Source organism: Lontra canadensis, unplaced genomic scaffold, assembly GCF_010015895.1.
Source record: "Lontra canadensis isolate GAN:19392208 unplaced genomic scaffold, GSC_riverotter_1.0 scaffold6, whole genome shotgun sequence".
Taxonomy (NCBI): domain Eukaryota; kingdom Metazoa; phylum Chordata; class Mammalia; order Carnivora; family Mustelidae; genus Lontra; species Lontra canadensis.
In genome coordinates, this window is record NW_022631000.1 from 9,308,933 (window position 1) to 9,326,568 (window position 17,636).

The following is a 17,636-nucleotide window of genomic DNA, read 5'->3' on the forward strand; positions in this document are numbered from 1 at the left end:
TTAACTTGTCTCCCAACTAGAATGCAAACCATATGACAAAGGTCCCCAGTCTAATTTACTGCAATATCTAAAATGACTAGAAGAGGGCCTGGCACATACTTGGCCCTCACCAGATGGAAATGTACACCAAAAAACCTACTTATGTACCCAACCACCCATCCAACATATAAATTTACCTTATTAAACTAAGATGATATAAACAAAGGCATAAAAAGACATAAGTAAAATAAATGAACACCTGACATATTTTCTAAAGAGAAAATTATGTAACACCAGTAAGATAGGGGCAGCCAAGATACAAAGAAATGGTAGGAAGATCTCATATACAGGGACAGAGGATGAGACTCCCACTTTCAGTGAAGCTGAAGCATTCCGTTCTGAAACACAGGGGCTTTCCTTTATGTCCGATTACCACAACTGGAGCAACCAAGCCACCACAAAATGAAGCAGCTTCACAGATCATTTCCAAATCTTAACTGGAGAAACTCCCTATCTGTCCATCTGTTTAAAAATATTTACAATGAAGAGAATTTTGATTATGTGGTCTCTAGGTCTTGTTCTCCACAGTTCTTAATCTCTTAATTTATGACTAAATTATTAATTCTGAAAAATAAGTTTCTAAGTCAGTTAAAAGAAATAGCATGTCTCCCCATGTCAGGGGCTCCTAGCTCAGTAGGGAGCCTGCTTCTTCCTGCCCCTCCCCCCACTTCTGCACACGCTCTCTCTCTCTCTCATTCTCTCAAATAAATAAAATCTTTAACAACAGAAAAATAGCAAATATTCTCCTAATGATTGAAATCAATGAGAATAGTGGGCAATTCTGCCTGGCCACTATCTATTCTACTTTCTGATAAAAGCACAAAATTTTTTTCTTTTTAAATCCTCCCACTGCCCCCAAATTAACTTTCACTTCATGTAGTGCTCACAGTTGAACCCTTGTTATCTGCCAAGGTCCTTCATTGGCAAATGACCCAGATTCGGTCAACGAAAGTGATGCTTAGGTTTATTTAAACAGGACACCTGGGTCAGGTCAGCTCAGGTCATGATCCTGGAGTCCCAGGATTGAGTCCCACATTCAGCTCCCTGCTCAGCAGGGCGTCTGCTTCTCCCCCGAACCTCTCTCCTCTCATGTTCTCTCTCATTCTCTCAAATAAATAAATAAAATCTTAAAAAAAAAAAAAACTTATTTAAATAACTGGGAAGAGAAGCTCTTTGTTTTCTTTCCTGTTTTGTTTTTGTTGGTTGTTTTTTAGTTGTAAAAGCCATGTTGTTTATTAAGTGTTTAATCTTTTAGAGCAGTTTCCCATCTTATCCTCTGGCAAACCCTTAAGCTGAAGAAGTTCTTCTTCACATCTAATCTAAATGTCTTTTTTTTTTTTTTTTTTTGAGTATAGCTGACACAGGGAAAGCTCATTCTATGTAAGAACTAAACTGGTAAGATATAAGCATAGTCCAGAAGCTATTATGCCAAATAGAGGAAGTGAGAGAGAGAGAGAGAGGCATAGTGCCTGGAAAACATTTAACCCACCTGAAGCTAGCTTTTCCCTGAGTATACACCTGGGCTTTTCAGTTACTGAAATCAAATTTTCTTTTAATCACTTGAAAAATTACCAACTGTTATATAATGAAGTCTCTGATTCACAAATTTTCTAATCTATCTATATTGAAGACTATTAAAGAAACACAGCAGAATATTCCAGGACCACAAGAGATATACTGCAAATGACTACAACTCACACTAAAGCAGGAAAATCTGGTAGTGGAGCAGCTTCCAATAATATTCCCAGTCCAGACTGTACTTGTTCTCTATTATCTGATGTTAAAGCAAAAGCCAAGGGAGTAATCAGGCGTGGATCCTAAACAAATCAAGAAACCAAAAAACAACAGGCACAAAGAATAAATAATGTCAGGATTTTTAAAGCAAGGTGAGTAAACAGAGCTAAACCATAAAATAATTCCAGGCAAATTCTGAAAGGTTTCTATCTGCTGTTTGAATGTATTCATCAGCCTTTACTTTGTTATAATTATCTATGCAGTCAATATGAACACTAGCTTTAAAAAAATCTGGCAAAAGTTTTGTTGTGCCCATGAAAATCACATCTTACATATTATGACGAATTTAAAATATGATCCATAACTGACTGATGTTTTGAATTATTGTTTTATTTTTCTAGCTACCTTTAAAAGAAAATCTGACTATAAGAAAAAATAATCATTTCCAATTAAAGTAAAAAAAAAGTAAAACTCAAATTACTTAGAAAAATTCTAATTTTGTCACTGAAACAATTATACTTAACACGTAAGTCCTTCATGTCAGTAAATATTTTATATTAGTACTGTAAGCTCCAAATCATTTATTCTGAAAAACATCTCCTAATTGACACAAAATCAGTTTGACCCAATTTTTTAAGTTGTTAACAGAGAAAAAATATTAAAATATGAATCCTTTATAGTTATCTACATTTTACAATGTTGAGGGTCTTGTAAGTACTCAAGTATAATCTTATGCCACAGAACCATGTTAAAATTAAAAGCTGGGCTTTAGGGGCACCTGGGTGGCTCAGCGGGTTAAAGACTCTGCTTTCGTCTCAGGTCATGATCCCAGCGTCCTGGGATCGAGCCCCGCATCAGGCTCTCTCCTCAGCGGGGAGCCTGCTTCCCTTCTTCTCTGCCTACTTGTGATCTCTGTCAAATAAATAAAATCTTAAAAAAAAAAAAAAAAAAAAAAAAAAAAGCTGGGCTTTATCTCCATAACCCTCATTGTAACCCTTCATAACTGCTCCCATGGAGGGGAATTCATTATTTTCATTCTGTAGTTAAGGAAGCTAGAGCTCAGACAAGTGAAATAGCTTGCTCAAGTCGGCACTGACTTGACTGACTGGTGGAGTCAAGATCTGAAGCCCATCTCTTCAGCATTATGCTCTCCAAAGTGTACAAGGGGCTCCTATATAAGGTTTCAGTTTTGGCTTCTACCCTGTCTATACAGACCAGAACCATCTTTGTTTTTTATAGTAACTCAATTCACACATGTTTGCTAAGTATCTATTTTAAGTCAGTTTTTGTGGCTATCAAGGTAAACATTAGAGCTCTTATTCAGCTACCATCATCAAAATTCGTGAGTCGACTATTCTCTGCATACCCTCTCTGGTCTTACTATCACTCACAATCATGTCCTTTTCTTCCAGATGTGTGCCTTATCCCCTTAACACTCTACATCATCAATCCCAACCAAAAACAAAAACTCCAAAACAAATACCACTTCCCCTTCACTGCAGTGCTATTAGAAATAAACGAAGAAACCTAAAGTATGGCACAAGAAAGGAAAAAGGCTGAAGAAGCTCTACTATCATGAACTTCCTGTACATTATAGTCACAAGCATTTTTGTTCAATTCCTGCAAAACTATGTAGAATTACCGTATACTGGGAATATAATAGCTACTTAAGGCAATTAACTCTCTTCTGATAGCCAATTCTAAGAGAAACACTTTCTAAACCTCAAAATATTAAAACAGAAACTCACACTTAGGAAGCATTTATGTATGAATAAACTTCAATATTTGAAGAGTTTACACTCACCTGAAGGATTTTATAGAAGCTTACTTCCATACCAGGAACCAACTGTTTAAGTCTGTTCATCAAGTCAAGAGTTTTCAAAACTACATCAGCAGCAAGTTTGCTTAAAAATAAATATTTAAATTAGATAACCAAAAAGTTGCTTAGAACTTTATTTCTGTCCATAATTTTACAGAAATTCTGAAAAAACCAACATTTTTGTTTTTAAACCTCAGGAAGATAAAGTATTGTTTCTTTTGAGAAGTAAAAATATAACAGAGACCAGCATCCTTATAACCCAACCCCCCAAAAGAACAAATTGTCATTAACAGTCTAAACTGTCTGTCTAAAACTGTGTTTTCTTTTTCTAATTTCAAATACCACTGAGCTTCCACTTTCTGAGACAAATTACCAGCAGCATCAGCAAAATGACGTACTTAATTTTAGCTTTTTCATTGGAATATCAATAAAGGGCAACCTTAAGCAATACAGAATACCTTAGATTTATCAAATAAATTATACTAAGCCATGTTCTTAGCCTCATACCACAAAAGGAGTATAAAAAAGTAAAAAAAAAGTAATCCTTGTTATTGAGGAGCACAATCATTGACAATTATGTCATTTATGGAAATTGGAACAAATCAATGTCTAGCATTCAGGTCCTCAATAAAGATTTGTTAATGGACTCAATTCATGCAGAAAAGGAGCGATAAAATAATTTATCTCTCTCATCACTATCAGTGAAAATTCACCTTTAAACCATAAATCTTTACATGCTTAGGAAAAGAACTGTCTTTGTTAGTAGGAAACCTTCAGTAGTATCTGATTTCCTGGTAATAAAAAAATGACCTGTTTTTTCATGCCTTTTTGTTTAAAACATAAAATTACTGAGGCAATGTCAGAAAGAACCTCCAGAAAAGAACTATGAGAGACACTTCAGGATAATCAAAAATTAAAACACAAAACAAACCTAAACAATGAAAAATAAATCACGGATGTTAAGATTATCCTTTCTTCAAGGCATGTAATCTATGAATTGAATGAATTTTTAAAAAATTATGAAAAACCTTATTAATTCCCTGCTATACCTTGAGTTAATAGTGCATACCCAAGGATTACCCTCCAAGAGGAGAGAATCACTAGATCTTTTGATTTTTATTATGTTTGGTATTACCATTTTGCCATTTGGATTTTATATACTCACCACAATTCAGAATCTGCTACCTTTGTTCCAAACCCCAGATCAATCTTGCCATATGTAAACTGTTGTTCTATCAAAGTGGTACATTTGATGGTAGTCAGAGTTTTTGCAACATGCATTTTTAGAGAATCATCTCCACACAGAGGTAAGTTTTGTTAAGGAAAACAAACAAAAATTTCTCAAAAAAATCCTTATATTTGTATAGCACTTTACAGTATTTAGAGTGATTCCATACAAATTATCTTGTTACTGCACTTCCATATAATCATTGTTACATTAGCTCAATGACAGATTAGGAAACTAAAGCTTAGAGCATTTAAGTGATTGGTAAGTGGCAAGAGATGGGACTGACACCATGTCTGTTACTCTGCTGGATGTTAGTATTTTCTTAGAAGCTTATTACAGTGGTTCAATATTTGCTGAACTAAGGGAAGTTATTTTTTCCTATTTTGTAGTATTATAAGTTAACTTGAGTATCATTTAAAAAGTGTCAAATTTGGCTCAAAACGGTACCAATTCTGAGGCCTGCATATATTACAGATAGATATCAACAATCAAGCAAAATAATGTGTCTCTATAGCAGTGGTTTTCAACTTTAGCTGTATGTTAGAATCATGTGGGTAGTTTGATCAATCAATCAATCACAATCGCCCCACTGTCCACACACCTGGGCTCTAGATTACTCCAATCAAGTTAGAATTGCTGGAAGTAAGGTTCAGGTGTCAGGATTTTTAAAATGTTCTTCAGGTAATTCTAATACATAATCAGGATTGAGAATCACTGCTGTAGGGAAGAGGAAAATTAAGGAGCAGTAACTCTGAGAAGAGAGTAAATAGATGTGGAATTTGCTCTAGGGCAGGACGAAGTTGAGCAAATTCTTACTGCTGAGATATAAGGAAACTTGTCTAGGTAAAGATAAAAGATCTGGTTGAGATATAAAGGCTTCTTGTTTATAATAATAAAAACGCATTAATGAAATATTTTAAAAAATGGGACTTGGGCTTCAAAAGACTTAGCATTAACTGATCTAAAAGACAAGAGCAAACACAAGAAAAGACCTAAGAAAACCTGAATACAAAAGTTAGGCGGTGACACTAATTGGACTCAAGGTTTTCTTTTTTTGTAATGAATGAAATTGTCTTGATAATATGTGTCTTTTTTTTATAACCTAGTATATCATCTTTATTAAAATATTTCTAGAGGCTTTAACTTTCAGTAAAAATTAGAATATAAACTAAAATACTAACAACTCTACCAATGTTTGTTTATTCTCTGATATATTGAACCAGTGATGACCCCACAAATCATCCAGAGAATGCAATTAGCATTAGAAAGTAATAAAGCAGTTATTTTAGAATGTATCTCTTAATCTCAAATTGCAGTAAAAATGTCCAAATCAAGTTTAAAAAGTTTAAAAAGTTAAAAATTATGAAATATTCTTTAGTTTAAAAGTTTTACTAGAAAAATAAGTGAAAAAATTCTGGACAACTTCTTCATAGACTCCTCACTGAGAATTAGTTCTATAGTTTAAACTCCAATTCAATAATCCTGAATTGATATACAAGTATGAGAAGTGACACATTTACAAACAAAGGCAAAACTGAAGTAAAATACTAGAAAAAAAATGAATGGCTAGTTTCCATGTTTTAACAGTAAAGGATATTTAACAAAACTTCAGTGGCCTTGACCATCCTTTCACATTTTTTTTTTAATAAGGCTTCATCTAGATTTTGTTCTGTGAACTGAAGTTGATCAAGGATTGTAGGCAACAGAAGGGTCACGAAACGGTCAGCGGAGGAACAGTTAGCAGTATCTACAACATCCTGAAGAATTAACCACCACCAGTGATGAAAAATAAAAATGGAATACAGAACGCAGAGTCATCACCGAGCAGCAACATTCTCATCAAATCTCTTATAACTACTTCAATATTTAATTGACCTGTGTCTCCTATTTAAAACCTACCCTTTTATCCAGTTTAGATGGCTATGATGACCTTTTTCTTAAATGGAACAATAAGGTTTTAAGCTACTTAACTGCAAACAAGACTTTCCCAGGGATTGTGTCCATGATTTGAAAACAAGAATCCTGAATTTGCTAAGTGCAATTACAATAATTAAATAACTATCACTGGTCTTAATACTTTATAATCATGAATAATTTCCATCAGAATCTTGAAGACTTTTTTTAAATGCTAAAACTGATTAACAGTTAAGACCAACATAAAACAGAATAATTTGTGCATCATCTTTGACGAATATATTTAATCATTCATATGCATTTTTGTTTGTGCATAGGATCCAGTCATGAGGGAAATACTCTAAGAAGATACTGTGGTAGGCAGAATGAGTACAAAAACAGGGACAATAGTACAGAATGCTAAGTGAGCTAGACAGTATAATAAACCAGAATGTAATGGCCTCTAGGGAAAGAATTTTTGTCTATATCCCAAGTGCCTAGCAGTGTCTGACATGTTCCACTGCATCTTAGTGACTGAATCCAATGTTCCTATATTAGTCCACTCAATAGGCTAGTAAAGACAGCAGACAGTATCTACCAAGATGGAGGAACAGAATGTGACTACTGCAAGAAGTATAGGCAGACAACAAGCTGTAAAATCTCAGCAAATACTTTTACTTATTACACTGAAAGGAGTATATATAAGCTATTCAGTGCAAAAAAAGAAAACACAATGTTCCTGACTTCGCCCAAAAACACAACGTTCCTGACTTTGCCCAAAAAAAGGAAATTCCGTGGCTGAAAGAAAGGGAGTTAGCTAAATGTTTTCCTAAAGTGTATAAACAATTAGTTTATTGTGGATGTTTTTGAAAGTAAACTGTTCACTGAGAATCATTAAATGGAAAAGTCAATTTGTCTATTATTATATTACCTCAAATATTTCCTTGAACAAATCCAAGGCTAAAATAGAACAGTTTTCTGACCCATCCAGAGGTTGGCTTGACCAACGAAGTAGAGCCACTGTAGGTTCTAAACATTTAGAATGGCTTCCCAGTATGGTGTTGCCAGATGGAGACTGTTCAAATATCATCTGAGTGAGGACGTGGCGCAGCTGAGTCACTGAACAGAAGGCAAGAAGTAATTCTAAAACCTGTGCAATATAAAGTCTTCGTTAAATGTCAATTTCATTGGCCTTTAATGTACAAAACAACGAAGTGATCAAGCTGAAAATGACACATTTTTAAAGAAGATACTTTAAAACAAAAATTAAAGACAGCTTCCAATTTTTCTTTAAGTAATATTTTTCAAAATGCGGGATTAGGTACCACAAAGTTACAAAGAAATTTGTTAATGGTAGTTACTCCTAGTAAGCAGAGCTGTGAGAGCCAAAGAAAGGAGGGCAACTTCAACTAATATCATGTCTTCTACAGTACTTAGTTGCTTTTGTTTTTGAAATCACAGATATATTTTGTTTTTACAGTGAAAAAAAATAAAATTAGAAACTACTTGCAATCATGCTTAGATTTGAGAATTCCTATAAAGCATACTTTAGGATAATACTGAAAAGTGGTATTCCTAAGCTTTAAAACCTTAATTATGGCTATTTCTACACTGTGTGCATGCTTTTGACATTGTAGCTATTAACTCCTCTATTCTACACCTCAGTTCTTTACATCATAAATTGGGCCTTTAAAACATCACATAACATCCCACACCAACCTATTTATTAGCTAAGTTAAATTCTACCTCATTTCCTATACTACCAACCTATCATTTAAAATAAATCACTGGCATCTCTGCCTATCCACTTATTTTCTACCTTTATCTGTATTTTTATAAATGACATATAATTGGGATTTGTGTTTTGACCAACTTGACAGCATCTGATTTTAATAGAATTCAGCCCATTAACATTTACTATGTAACAAATGATAATCCTTGATTTATTCATTTTCAAATATAAATTATAGTACTTGTTTTTGAATAGGTAATACATTTACTTGGTTCCATGGCTAAACAAAGCAGCCTGATCTCTAGCTACACTCCCTGAAGGCAAGCAATGTCATCAGTTTCTCTTTTCTCTTACCAGAGACATATTATACCCATGTAAGAAAATACCTTCTCATATACACTTCTTAAGTATAATGTACAGAAGTAATAAATCACTAGTACAAAGGTGGATGGTTTTTCCAAGGTGAACATACCTGTGTAAGTAGCAACCAGATCAAGAGAATTCTACTAAAACTCCTGAAGTCCCTTGTGTACCTCCCAGACAATGCCTCAGTCACTACTCTTCGTCAGATTTCTGACACTGTAGATTAATTTTATCTTAGCTATTCTTGCATCTTCGCATTTCTACACTTTTTAATCAGCTTGCCAGTTTATATAAAACAAATCACATGGAACTTTATATATAAATCGAATCTTACAGTGCATACCCTTCCTTCCATCTGACTTCTTGAGCTCAGCAGTAGGTTACTGACATTCACTCATATTATCGCACACAGTTGCACTTTACTCATCCTAATTGCTGTGTAGTTCTCTAATATACAGATGCACCACAATTTATCTGCCCATTCCACTATTTATCTGCCCATTCCACTATTAATAGCATTTGGATTATTTCTAATTCCTGCCTTATAGGAGTAGTACAGCTATACATGGCCTTTGGTGAATGTATATATTTTTTATTTGGGTGAGTGAAATTGCTGGCTCATGCTCTATGAATGTGTCCAAAATTTCTAGATAATACCTATTTTCATAAGTGGTTGGGCCAATTTTCAGCCCATGAGTACTACAACCTTATGGGATTTTTGTATTCTCATCTATATTCGATGCTATTCATATTTTTAATTTTAACCACCTGGTGGGCACATAGTAGCATCACATTATCATTTAAATTTGCATTTCCCTGTAGATTAATAAAGTTGAACAGCAATTTCATATTTATTGACCAATTCTTTTTGTTGTTCAGATTATCTGTTGAGTTCAGTTTCTTTGATTTATATATACACTTTTTAAATATATATAAAATAATAAATACATATATTTTAGATCAGAGTACTTTGTTGTATACATGTATCATAGATCCCTTTTCCCACGCTGTGGGTTGCCTTCCACTGTGTTACTGGCAGTCTTTATCAACTTTTTCCTGTATAGCTTGTGCTTTTGTTTCCTATTTAAAAAGATCTTTGTCTTTCTCAAGGCTGTAAAGATATTCTGCTAGGCATTTCTTCTCCAAGTTCACTGTTTACCTTTCAGATGTAAATCTACAGTCTTTCTGGAACTGATTTTCACATTTGATGTGAGGTAGGAAACAAAATCCAGTTTTTTCCCATATGGATATTCAGTTGACCCAGTATCATTTACTGAAATGACCATACTTTCAGAAATGCGCTGTTATCATTCAGGAGACCATATGTTATGGTTTGGTTTTAAACTGTACTCTGTTTCAGGGGACTAGCTGTCTATCCTTATGACAGTACTGCACTGTTTTAATTATTGCAGCTTTATAGTAAGTCTTGGTATTCTGGTAGTATTTAGAAGTCCTCTAACATTGTTCTTTTTTTTCAGATAGCACTAGTTATTTTTAGACTTTCCCAATGTCCACATAACACCAAAATCTAAACAAATACAAACACAAAAAACACTAAAACCTGGTATGAATTTGAAACTCTTCTAATCTATGAACTTGGTATATCTGTATTATTTAGGTCTTTTATATCTCTCAATGTTTTATAATTTCAGAGTAGAGAACTTGTATGTGTTTTGTTGGATTTATCCCTAAGCATCTGACATTTTTAAAAATCCGAAAATAGTATCATTTTTAAAACTGCATTTTCTATTTAACATTTTCTACATGTCTTTTGATGAACTTATTGGTATGTTTATCTTGGCTACGTGGTTTAGGAGTCGAATTGCTGTGTCATGGTACACATATATTCATTAGGCACCGTGAAACAATTTTTAGTACCGTGAACGAAGACTTGAGAAGGGCTCTAGAGTATTGGTAATGCTATATTTTCTGATCTAGATAATGGCTATATGACTGTGTTCAATTTGTAAAAATTCAGAGAGCTGCAAACTTAAGATTTTTCTGCACATTACAGTTTTCAAAAGTTTAAAACAAAAGTCATATTTTTACGTACCTTTGAAGAAGAATCAGGATCCTTTCCATTAAGAAGACCTAGTACTTGATTGAGACATGAAGAAAAATGCTCATACCTAAGTTTAAAAATATACATCAAATGATAATTATGAAACTGGCCCATCAAAAGGATTTATATACAAAATAAATATAAAACTTAAGTATATTTTCTTTCATTTATTTTGAGCTTCTAATATAGAACAGTCATTGAAAAATTTATACTTAAATCTTAAAACATTCCACCACTATGATATACATAAATCGGCTGTTATTTATTAAACAGTGAAAAAACAATGATTCATGTGGCAATAAATAAATCATTGAAACTTTCAGTACTCTGATTTTTTTAAAAGATTTTATTTATTTGAGAGAAAGAGAGAGAGAGAATGAGAGAAAGACAGCACGAGAAGGGGGAGGGTCAGAGGAAGAAGCAGACTCCCTGCCGTGCAGGGAGCCAGATGTGGGACTCAATCGCAGGACTCAGTCCCGGGACTCCAGGATCATGACCTGAGCCGAAGGCAGTTTCTTAACCAACTGAGCCACCCAGGCGCCCTGATTTTTTTTTTTTTTTTTTTAAAGCTACTTTCAGTTTGTAAAAATTCAAAGAACATGAAATATTCTAATAAATTAGGCAGCTATTTATTTATAAAGCACTTAGAACAGCTAGATATTATCCGGTTCTGCAGATACAGAGGTAAGGAGCAGGGCCCTGTGTTACAGAACTCTAAGAGCTATGAGAGGTACCACCCACATTATTGTCTATGTGACTAGTGCATCCTGTGTTTGGGAGAATGATGCTCTGTGAGAGAGCAAACAGTCTAAGAATGAAGGCTGAAACATAAAATATTGTATAATGTAAAATATAACACTATCATGGAGAAATATATAGAATGCTAAAAGGATGAATACTGAATCCAGACTCAGTGTGGCAGGCCTGATCAGATGAGGTTTCCCACACTTGAATCTTAAAAAATAAACAGGGGGGCACCTGGGTGGCTCAGTGGGTTAAGCCTCTGCCTTCGGCTCAGGTCATGATCCCAGGGGCCTGGGATCGAGCCCCACATCGGGCTCTCTCCTCAGCGGGGAGCCTGCTTCCTCCTCTCTCTCTGCCTGCCTCTCTGCCTACTGTGATCTCTCTCTGTCTGTCAAATAAATAAATAAAAAATCTTAAAAAAAAAAAACCAGGAATTAGACATATAAAGCAAAAATTATTCCAGCTTTCCAGCAGAAGTACTTCAGAGGAAATAGCACATGGATACACAAAAGGCATTTCTAGCAAGTTGAAGATTCTATTTACTGTCTGAAGTGATGAGGGAAAAGTAGATAAGAAAATGTAAAGAAACAAGGCTGAGCAGTTCCCAGAGATCAGATTTTAGAGGGCTATACTGAGAATTTTGTTTACCTTGAATGCAATGGGAAGATCACAGATTGTAGAAGGGACATATGGTTGGAGGAAATGTTGAAAGTCAAATTTAAGTGAAGGGAGTCAATGGGATAGGAGACATTGAAGAGACAAAAGATACTGTTAAAAAAAAATAGGACAGAATGAGATTTAATGTATGGAATAAAGGGATGTGTTTTTTAAAGATTTATTTATTTATTTGACAGAGAGACAGAGAATAAAAGTAGGCAGAGCAGCAGGCAGACAGAAAAGGAGAAGCAAGTTCAATACTGAGCAGGGAGCCCAATGCCGGGCTCGATCCCAGGACCCTGAGATCACAATTTGAGCTGAGGACAGCTGCTTCACCGACTGTACCACCTAGGCGCCCCAAGGTATGTGTTTATAAGCAAAACAAGATGACACTAACAAGAGCAAAAATTTGAAAGAATTCCAATCAGATGGGATTCAGTTTGTTTTTTTTTTCCCATGAAACAAAGATAAGGTCATCTTCTGAGTGAAAAGTGGCAAGAGCCAAGTAGTAAACATTTGAAAGGGCCACTGTAGGAAATGTGAAAAAAAGCTGGGAATAAATATGAGAAGTGCTGTCCAGATAAAGTTAGAGACAGTGAATATGTAGAATACAAATTCATGAAGTGTGATTTTCTCAGGTTTTGATTAGGGACCCAGACATTACATTAGACTTTGGAACAGATTTAGGAATATTTTGCTAAATGGTAGAGGAAATAAACAAGAAGATAACACTGTTTAACATTTCCTTTCTAGAGGTGATTCTGGAGTTCCAGGCTAGATAAAAAAAAACAGATAATGGAACTGAGATTTACAGAAGAAGGGATTAAGCATCCCTTACTAATGCTAAATCAGATTATATTTTGGTCCTCCTGCAGAGGTATACCCTGTTTACTTAGAAGTTGTTAAATAAGCACTATTTGGTGGCCAGACGGGTGTTACACAGAGTATATAGGGAGGACTCTGAGAACAGATAAAGGGAGGACAAGTAAAGGAAAGGCACTCTGGAAGAATGTTTTCTTATCCACCAATGTTGTAGGATTCCTTTTCCTTTAGTGCCCACAGTTCTTGGTTCCCGCTGCTTCAAAGAATGAAGAGGTAGACCAGATGAAGACTTATGGACAGCAAAGCAAAGTGTACTGAGTGATAGTACAAAGCTCTGGAAGAGGGAGGGGACCCAAGAGAGCTGCCACCAGATTTCTTAAGTCTAATGGTTTTTATGGGCTTGTTGGCAGGCTGTTTTAATCTGATTAATCCTCTATGAGCCTGTCACCCAATCAGGACTTTTGTTATCTACCTATCACAATGGAAACTGTGGAGAGGCTCTTTCCAGGATGGTGTAAAATCCTTTCCTCTTAGGGCAGGGCCTCTTGTCCCTGCCTGCCTCTTTCCTAACTATCCATTACTAACGTGAATGCTTCTTGGCTCTGTAAAACAATTAACCATATGGGTAGTGGTCAACCTTGTCCTAGTGGTTAGCTTTTGCTTTTTTAATGTTTAGATTCTATGTTCTTTAAAATCTAGGACTATGTCTTTGTACAGTTTCTGGATTCCATGTTCCTCAAAGATTAGGGGCTATGTGTTCAAATTCCTGTCTCTGCTAACACTCCCACCTCCCCCAATACTTGACCACAGCAGGGACTCCATAATTATCTTCTCATTTGTGAATGATTAATTGAACTCTTTGAAGCAATTTCTACAATTTCCTAACCCATGACCGCAAAGCAGCAGAAGCATTGGGAAAATTTAACTTAAGATATAAAAAGGCCACGGGTTTCTGGAGGGCTCAGTCAGTTAAGTGTCCAAGTCTTGACTTCGGCTCATATCCTGATCTCAGGGTTGTGAGATCTAGCCCTTTCTTGGGCTCTGCACTCGGTGTGCAGATTGCTTAGTATTCTCTCTCTCCACTCCCTCTGCCCCTTCCCTACCCCTAAAAAATAAAAGCTATTAAATGGCCATGAGCTCTTTGGAAAACAGTTGATAACTGATCTCAAAAAATAAATGATCACATGAAATGCCACTAAGATAGAATGGGCATATAAACATATGTTCTCATTTTACCTTATGATAGAAGAGAGGCACGTGATGAAGAAAATGCTATTCATTTTTATGCAAAAAAGACAAACATACTGACATGAATGTCCCTATAATAACAATGTCTTTCCAAAAACTGTAATATTCAAGATTTAAATCTGATGCTGGAAAAGATTAATCAAGATGTATACACTTTAGAGAGTGATACAACATTATTTATCTAAGACAAAGACTGAAACACACCCCTCTCCCATGTTCTTATACTTATACATTTTAGGCCAGAAAAGGAAAAAGAATGGGAATAAAGCACATCAAAACATTTCAATTGAGTCCTTTGTTCATTAGTAGAATCCCAGTTTAGTAAATCTGAAAAGGCAGTTTTATTCATCACAAACATATCTTGGTTCATTGAAAAGAAAAACAAAACAAAGCAAGTCTTAAAATTTGTCAGAGAGCCATACCTGGTAAGATAATCAGCAATTTTAGGATTCTTAAGGAGATCCATCAATAGATCAACTGAATACTTCCTAGTTAATGTGCCATCACCGTTTATGAGTATATTAAATATTAGCTGAAAAGTCTGATGAATGTTTCGAGCATGGAACAGCTTAAAAGCAAATTAGGGAAAGTATATCATACAAAAAAATTTAAGTTGACACCATTCTAAAGCTTAACAAAGTCTCAGTAACTTTAAAAATATCAGAGAATATAAATTTCAAAACTATTTTCAAAAATAATAAAAATAAATCATATTTACCTTTTCTCCAACCTCTTCATTTAATGTCAAACTGGATAATATTGAAAGTGCAAACACAACCACAGTTAAACTACTATGGGCCAGGAAACTTATAAGAGTTCGATAAAAAGATTTCACATTATTCTGAGAAAGAAAAAATTGTTTAAATAAATTAGAATAAAAAATAATTAGTTTTATATTTTGGTTTAGAAAGTGTATCTTGCACAGAGTAGGTAAACTTTTATTAAACATCCTTATCAATTTAAGATATTACTCAAACACTTGTATGGCTCAAGACAACTTCCACCTCCAAAGTACCTCCAATACATAAACAAATGAGATACTGTTTAATTTGAAATAAACAGGTAATATTGGATATTGCACAGCAGGGGAAGTGTTCACAAAGTACTTTAGAGAATCAATGAACTTTCTTGATTTGACATATTTCTAACAGTGGTTCAGCTAACCTAACTCGTGTGCTTCACTCATTACAAGTGCTAGTAGTTGTAGTCATTTATTCATGGATCTTTCTGGTGGAGTTGCCATTGATTTTGTGGATATATAAGATCTGAGGCAAATGAGATTGCCAGCGATGTGTGTCCTTTCTATTAGTACAAAATACTTTAGCATATCTTGAATTATTCAGCGTAAGAAATAATGGGATGCTGTAGAGAAGGAAAACTTCTAGTACTCAACATTTTTATTAATACTTACCATCTTAAATACAACATGTGCAAAGGTTGGAACACATCAAGTTAATTATGTGTCAATCTGTTCCTTAAGTTTGATGAGTCAGATGGATGAGACATGAGAATTCTTGTTAATTTTTTTTAAAGAAAAATATGGACATAATTTTCTTTAAGCATAGAACCCACCACGAATATGCAAAACTTACCAAAGTCTTTATGTATGTTTGAACAGAAAGATTGTGTCGACAAAGATTTGCCAGTAATCCTAGACAAGGCATTGTTAACTCATCTTCAGAAGACTGACTGTTGTTTTAAGGAAGATAATAAAAGATAAAAGCATTAAGTTCATTCTAAATTACTCTATTTTATAGTAATTTAAACTCCTTTCTTTATGCAAAAATGATTAACATGTGAAGACAGTCAAGATCTGAATACTGACCATTCATTTAATATTCTGAAACTAAGTGATCTTATTCGATAACAGCACAGAAATATGGAAATAATTGTCAGAATGACCATGTTTTATCTCATTCATATATTCTCCTATCAAGATTAAACATAAGCATAAAATTTTCAGTTGCAACAGTTTTTTTTCTGTTCAAATCAATTCATTTCAAAAATTATTGTCATGAAAATTAAAGCTGGTTAATACCATTTGATCCCTGAAATCATCTAAAAGGAGTAAAAAAGAATTGGAGTCCCACTCAATTTAAAAAGCTGGAAATTATTACCTAAGAAAAACCAAATTATTATAGTTTTACTTTAAAAATAAATCAACAGATTATTTGGTTACTGCTTGGTTGTATACTCACATATGATCTATCAGGAAGGTAACTAATTCATCTATATTGGCACCAGAATGGAAAATTTTGACGTTGTATGTTAATCTCTGCAGAAGCTGAACGCACTAAGAATAAGAAAATACTAGTGAATATAAGTATAAAAACATACTGTATGCTTTTAAGCACGGACTTCTAAGTACATTCTGAGCATGTCACCCTTTTAGGAAGCAGAGTTTAGAGCAAGAATTTTTCTATTTCTTAAAATGGTTCTGTTTTTTAAACATAAAATAATGAGACTACTAAGAATTTTAGGGCTCATCTCCTGATTCCATACATTTCTATACAATATATCTCAGAGCATCTTGTCATCAACCTGGTTCACTTAACCATATTAAACATATACACACGCTAAAACATATACATATATATATTTTTTTCATATTTTGCCATCTTTAAAACCGCATGTCAGATTAATTGGTGATGTTTTCCTTTCTTGCAACTGATGGCATTTTAGGTTCAACAAAATATCTGTATGAGACCTTTGAGTCTATGCAAAAGGAGACTAAATCTATAGCTTTAATTTTTTGTAGAATGTTTCCTCAGCAGACTGGGACTAGATGCCAACTCAATTTGCAATTTTAAAACGAATAGCTTATATCTCAAAATGTTTACATCTGTGTTTTTAAGTCTGTCAAAGTGATTAGATTTGCTTTTCTTCAAAACTAATTGTAGAGGTAGATAAGCTTCACTTCTATAGAAACTTTTAAATAGTAGTACATGTGTGATTAACCAGCTCTTAAATTTATTAATGGCAAGAACTGACCTATTCATGCAGGATTATGTCGGTATATACACCATAAGTTAGCAATTTACAATACATACTGTCAATTTTGATACGCAAATAAAGAAAGAAAAACAAGTATAAGTGAAGAGTACTGTGTAGGTGTGTGTACCTGCAAAAACACCGAATCACTATGGCAAGTGCTGCTCCGACAAACCACTCCTGCCAGTACGCTATTCAGGTTATATGTATTCTGAAGACAGTCTCTGGTTTCATTGTCTACAGCTGTAAATTAAGATAAAATGGCACCAAATATCATTTTTCTATATGATCTTCATGAATAAAA

The 17,636-nt window shown here is 34.3% G+C and overlaps 1 protein-coding gene across 1 annotated transcript in view; it reads right to left on the reverse strand.

The window, feature by feature from the left end:
* The window catches only part of CIP2A (cellular inhibitor of PP2A), a 33,245-nt gene that overhangs the window by 9,446 nt on the left and 6,163 nt on the right, over positions 1–17,636 (reverse strand). The window contains exons 3-13 of the mRNA XM_032852135.1: positions 17,463–17,575; positions 16,540–16,634; positions 15,934–16,030; positions 15,060–15,182; positions 14,764–14,909; positions 10,862–10,937; positions 7,645–7,863; positions 6,418–6,577; positions 4,758–4,899; positions 3,578–3,677; positions 1,738–1,856 (exon numbers count right to left, since the gene is read on the reverse strand). Of these exons, the coding sequence (XP_032708026.1) occupies positions 1,738–1,856; positions 3,578–3,677; positions 4,758–4,899; positions 6,418–6,577; positions 7,645–7,863; positions 10,862–10,937; positions 14,764–14,909; positions 15,060–15,182; positions 15,934–16,030; positions 16,540–16,634; positions 17,463–17,575 (1,390 nt within the window). The remainder of the gene's footprint in view (positions 1–1,737; positions 1,857–3,577; positions 3,678–4,757; positions 4,900–6,417; positions 6,578–7,644; positions 7,864–10,861; positions 10,938–14,763; positions 14,910–15,059; positions 15,183–15,933; positions 16,031–16,539; positions 16,635–17,462; positions 17,576–17,636) is intronic.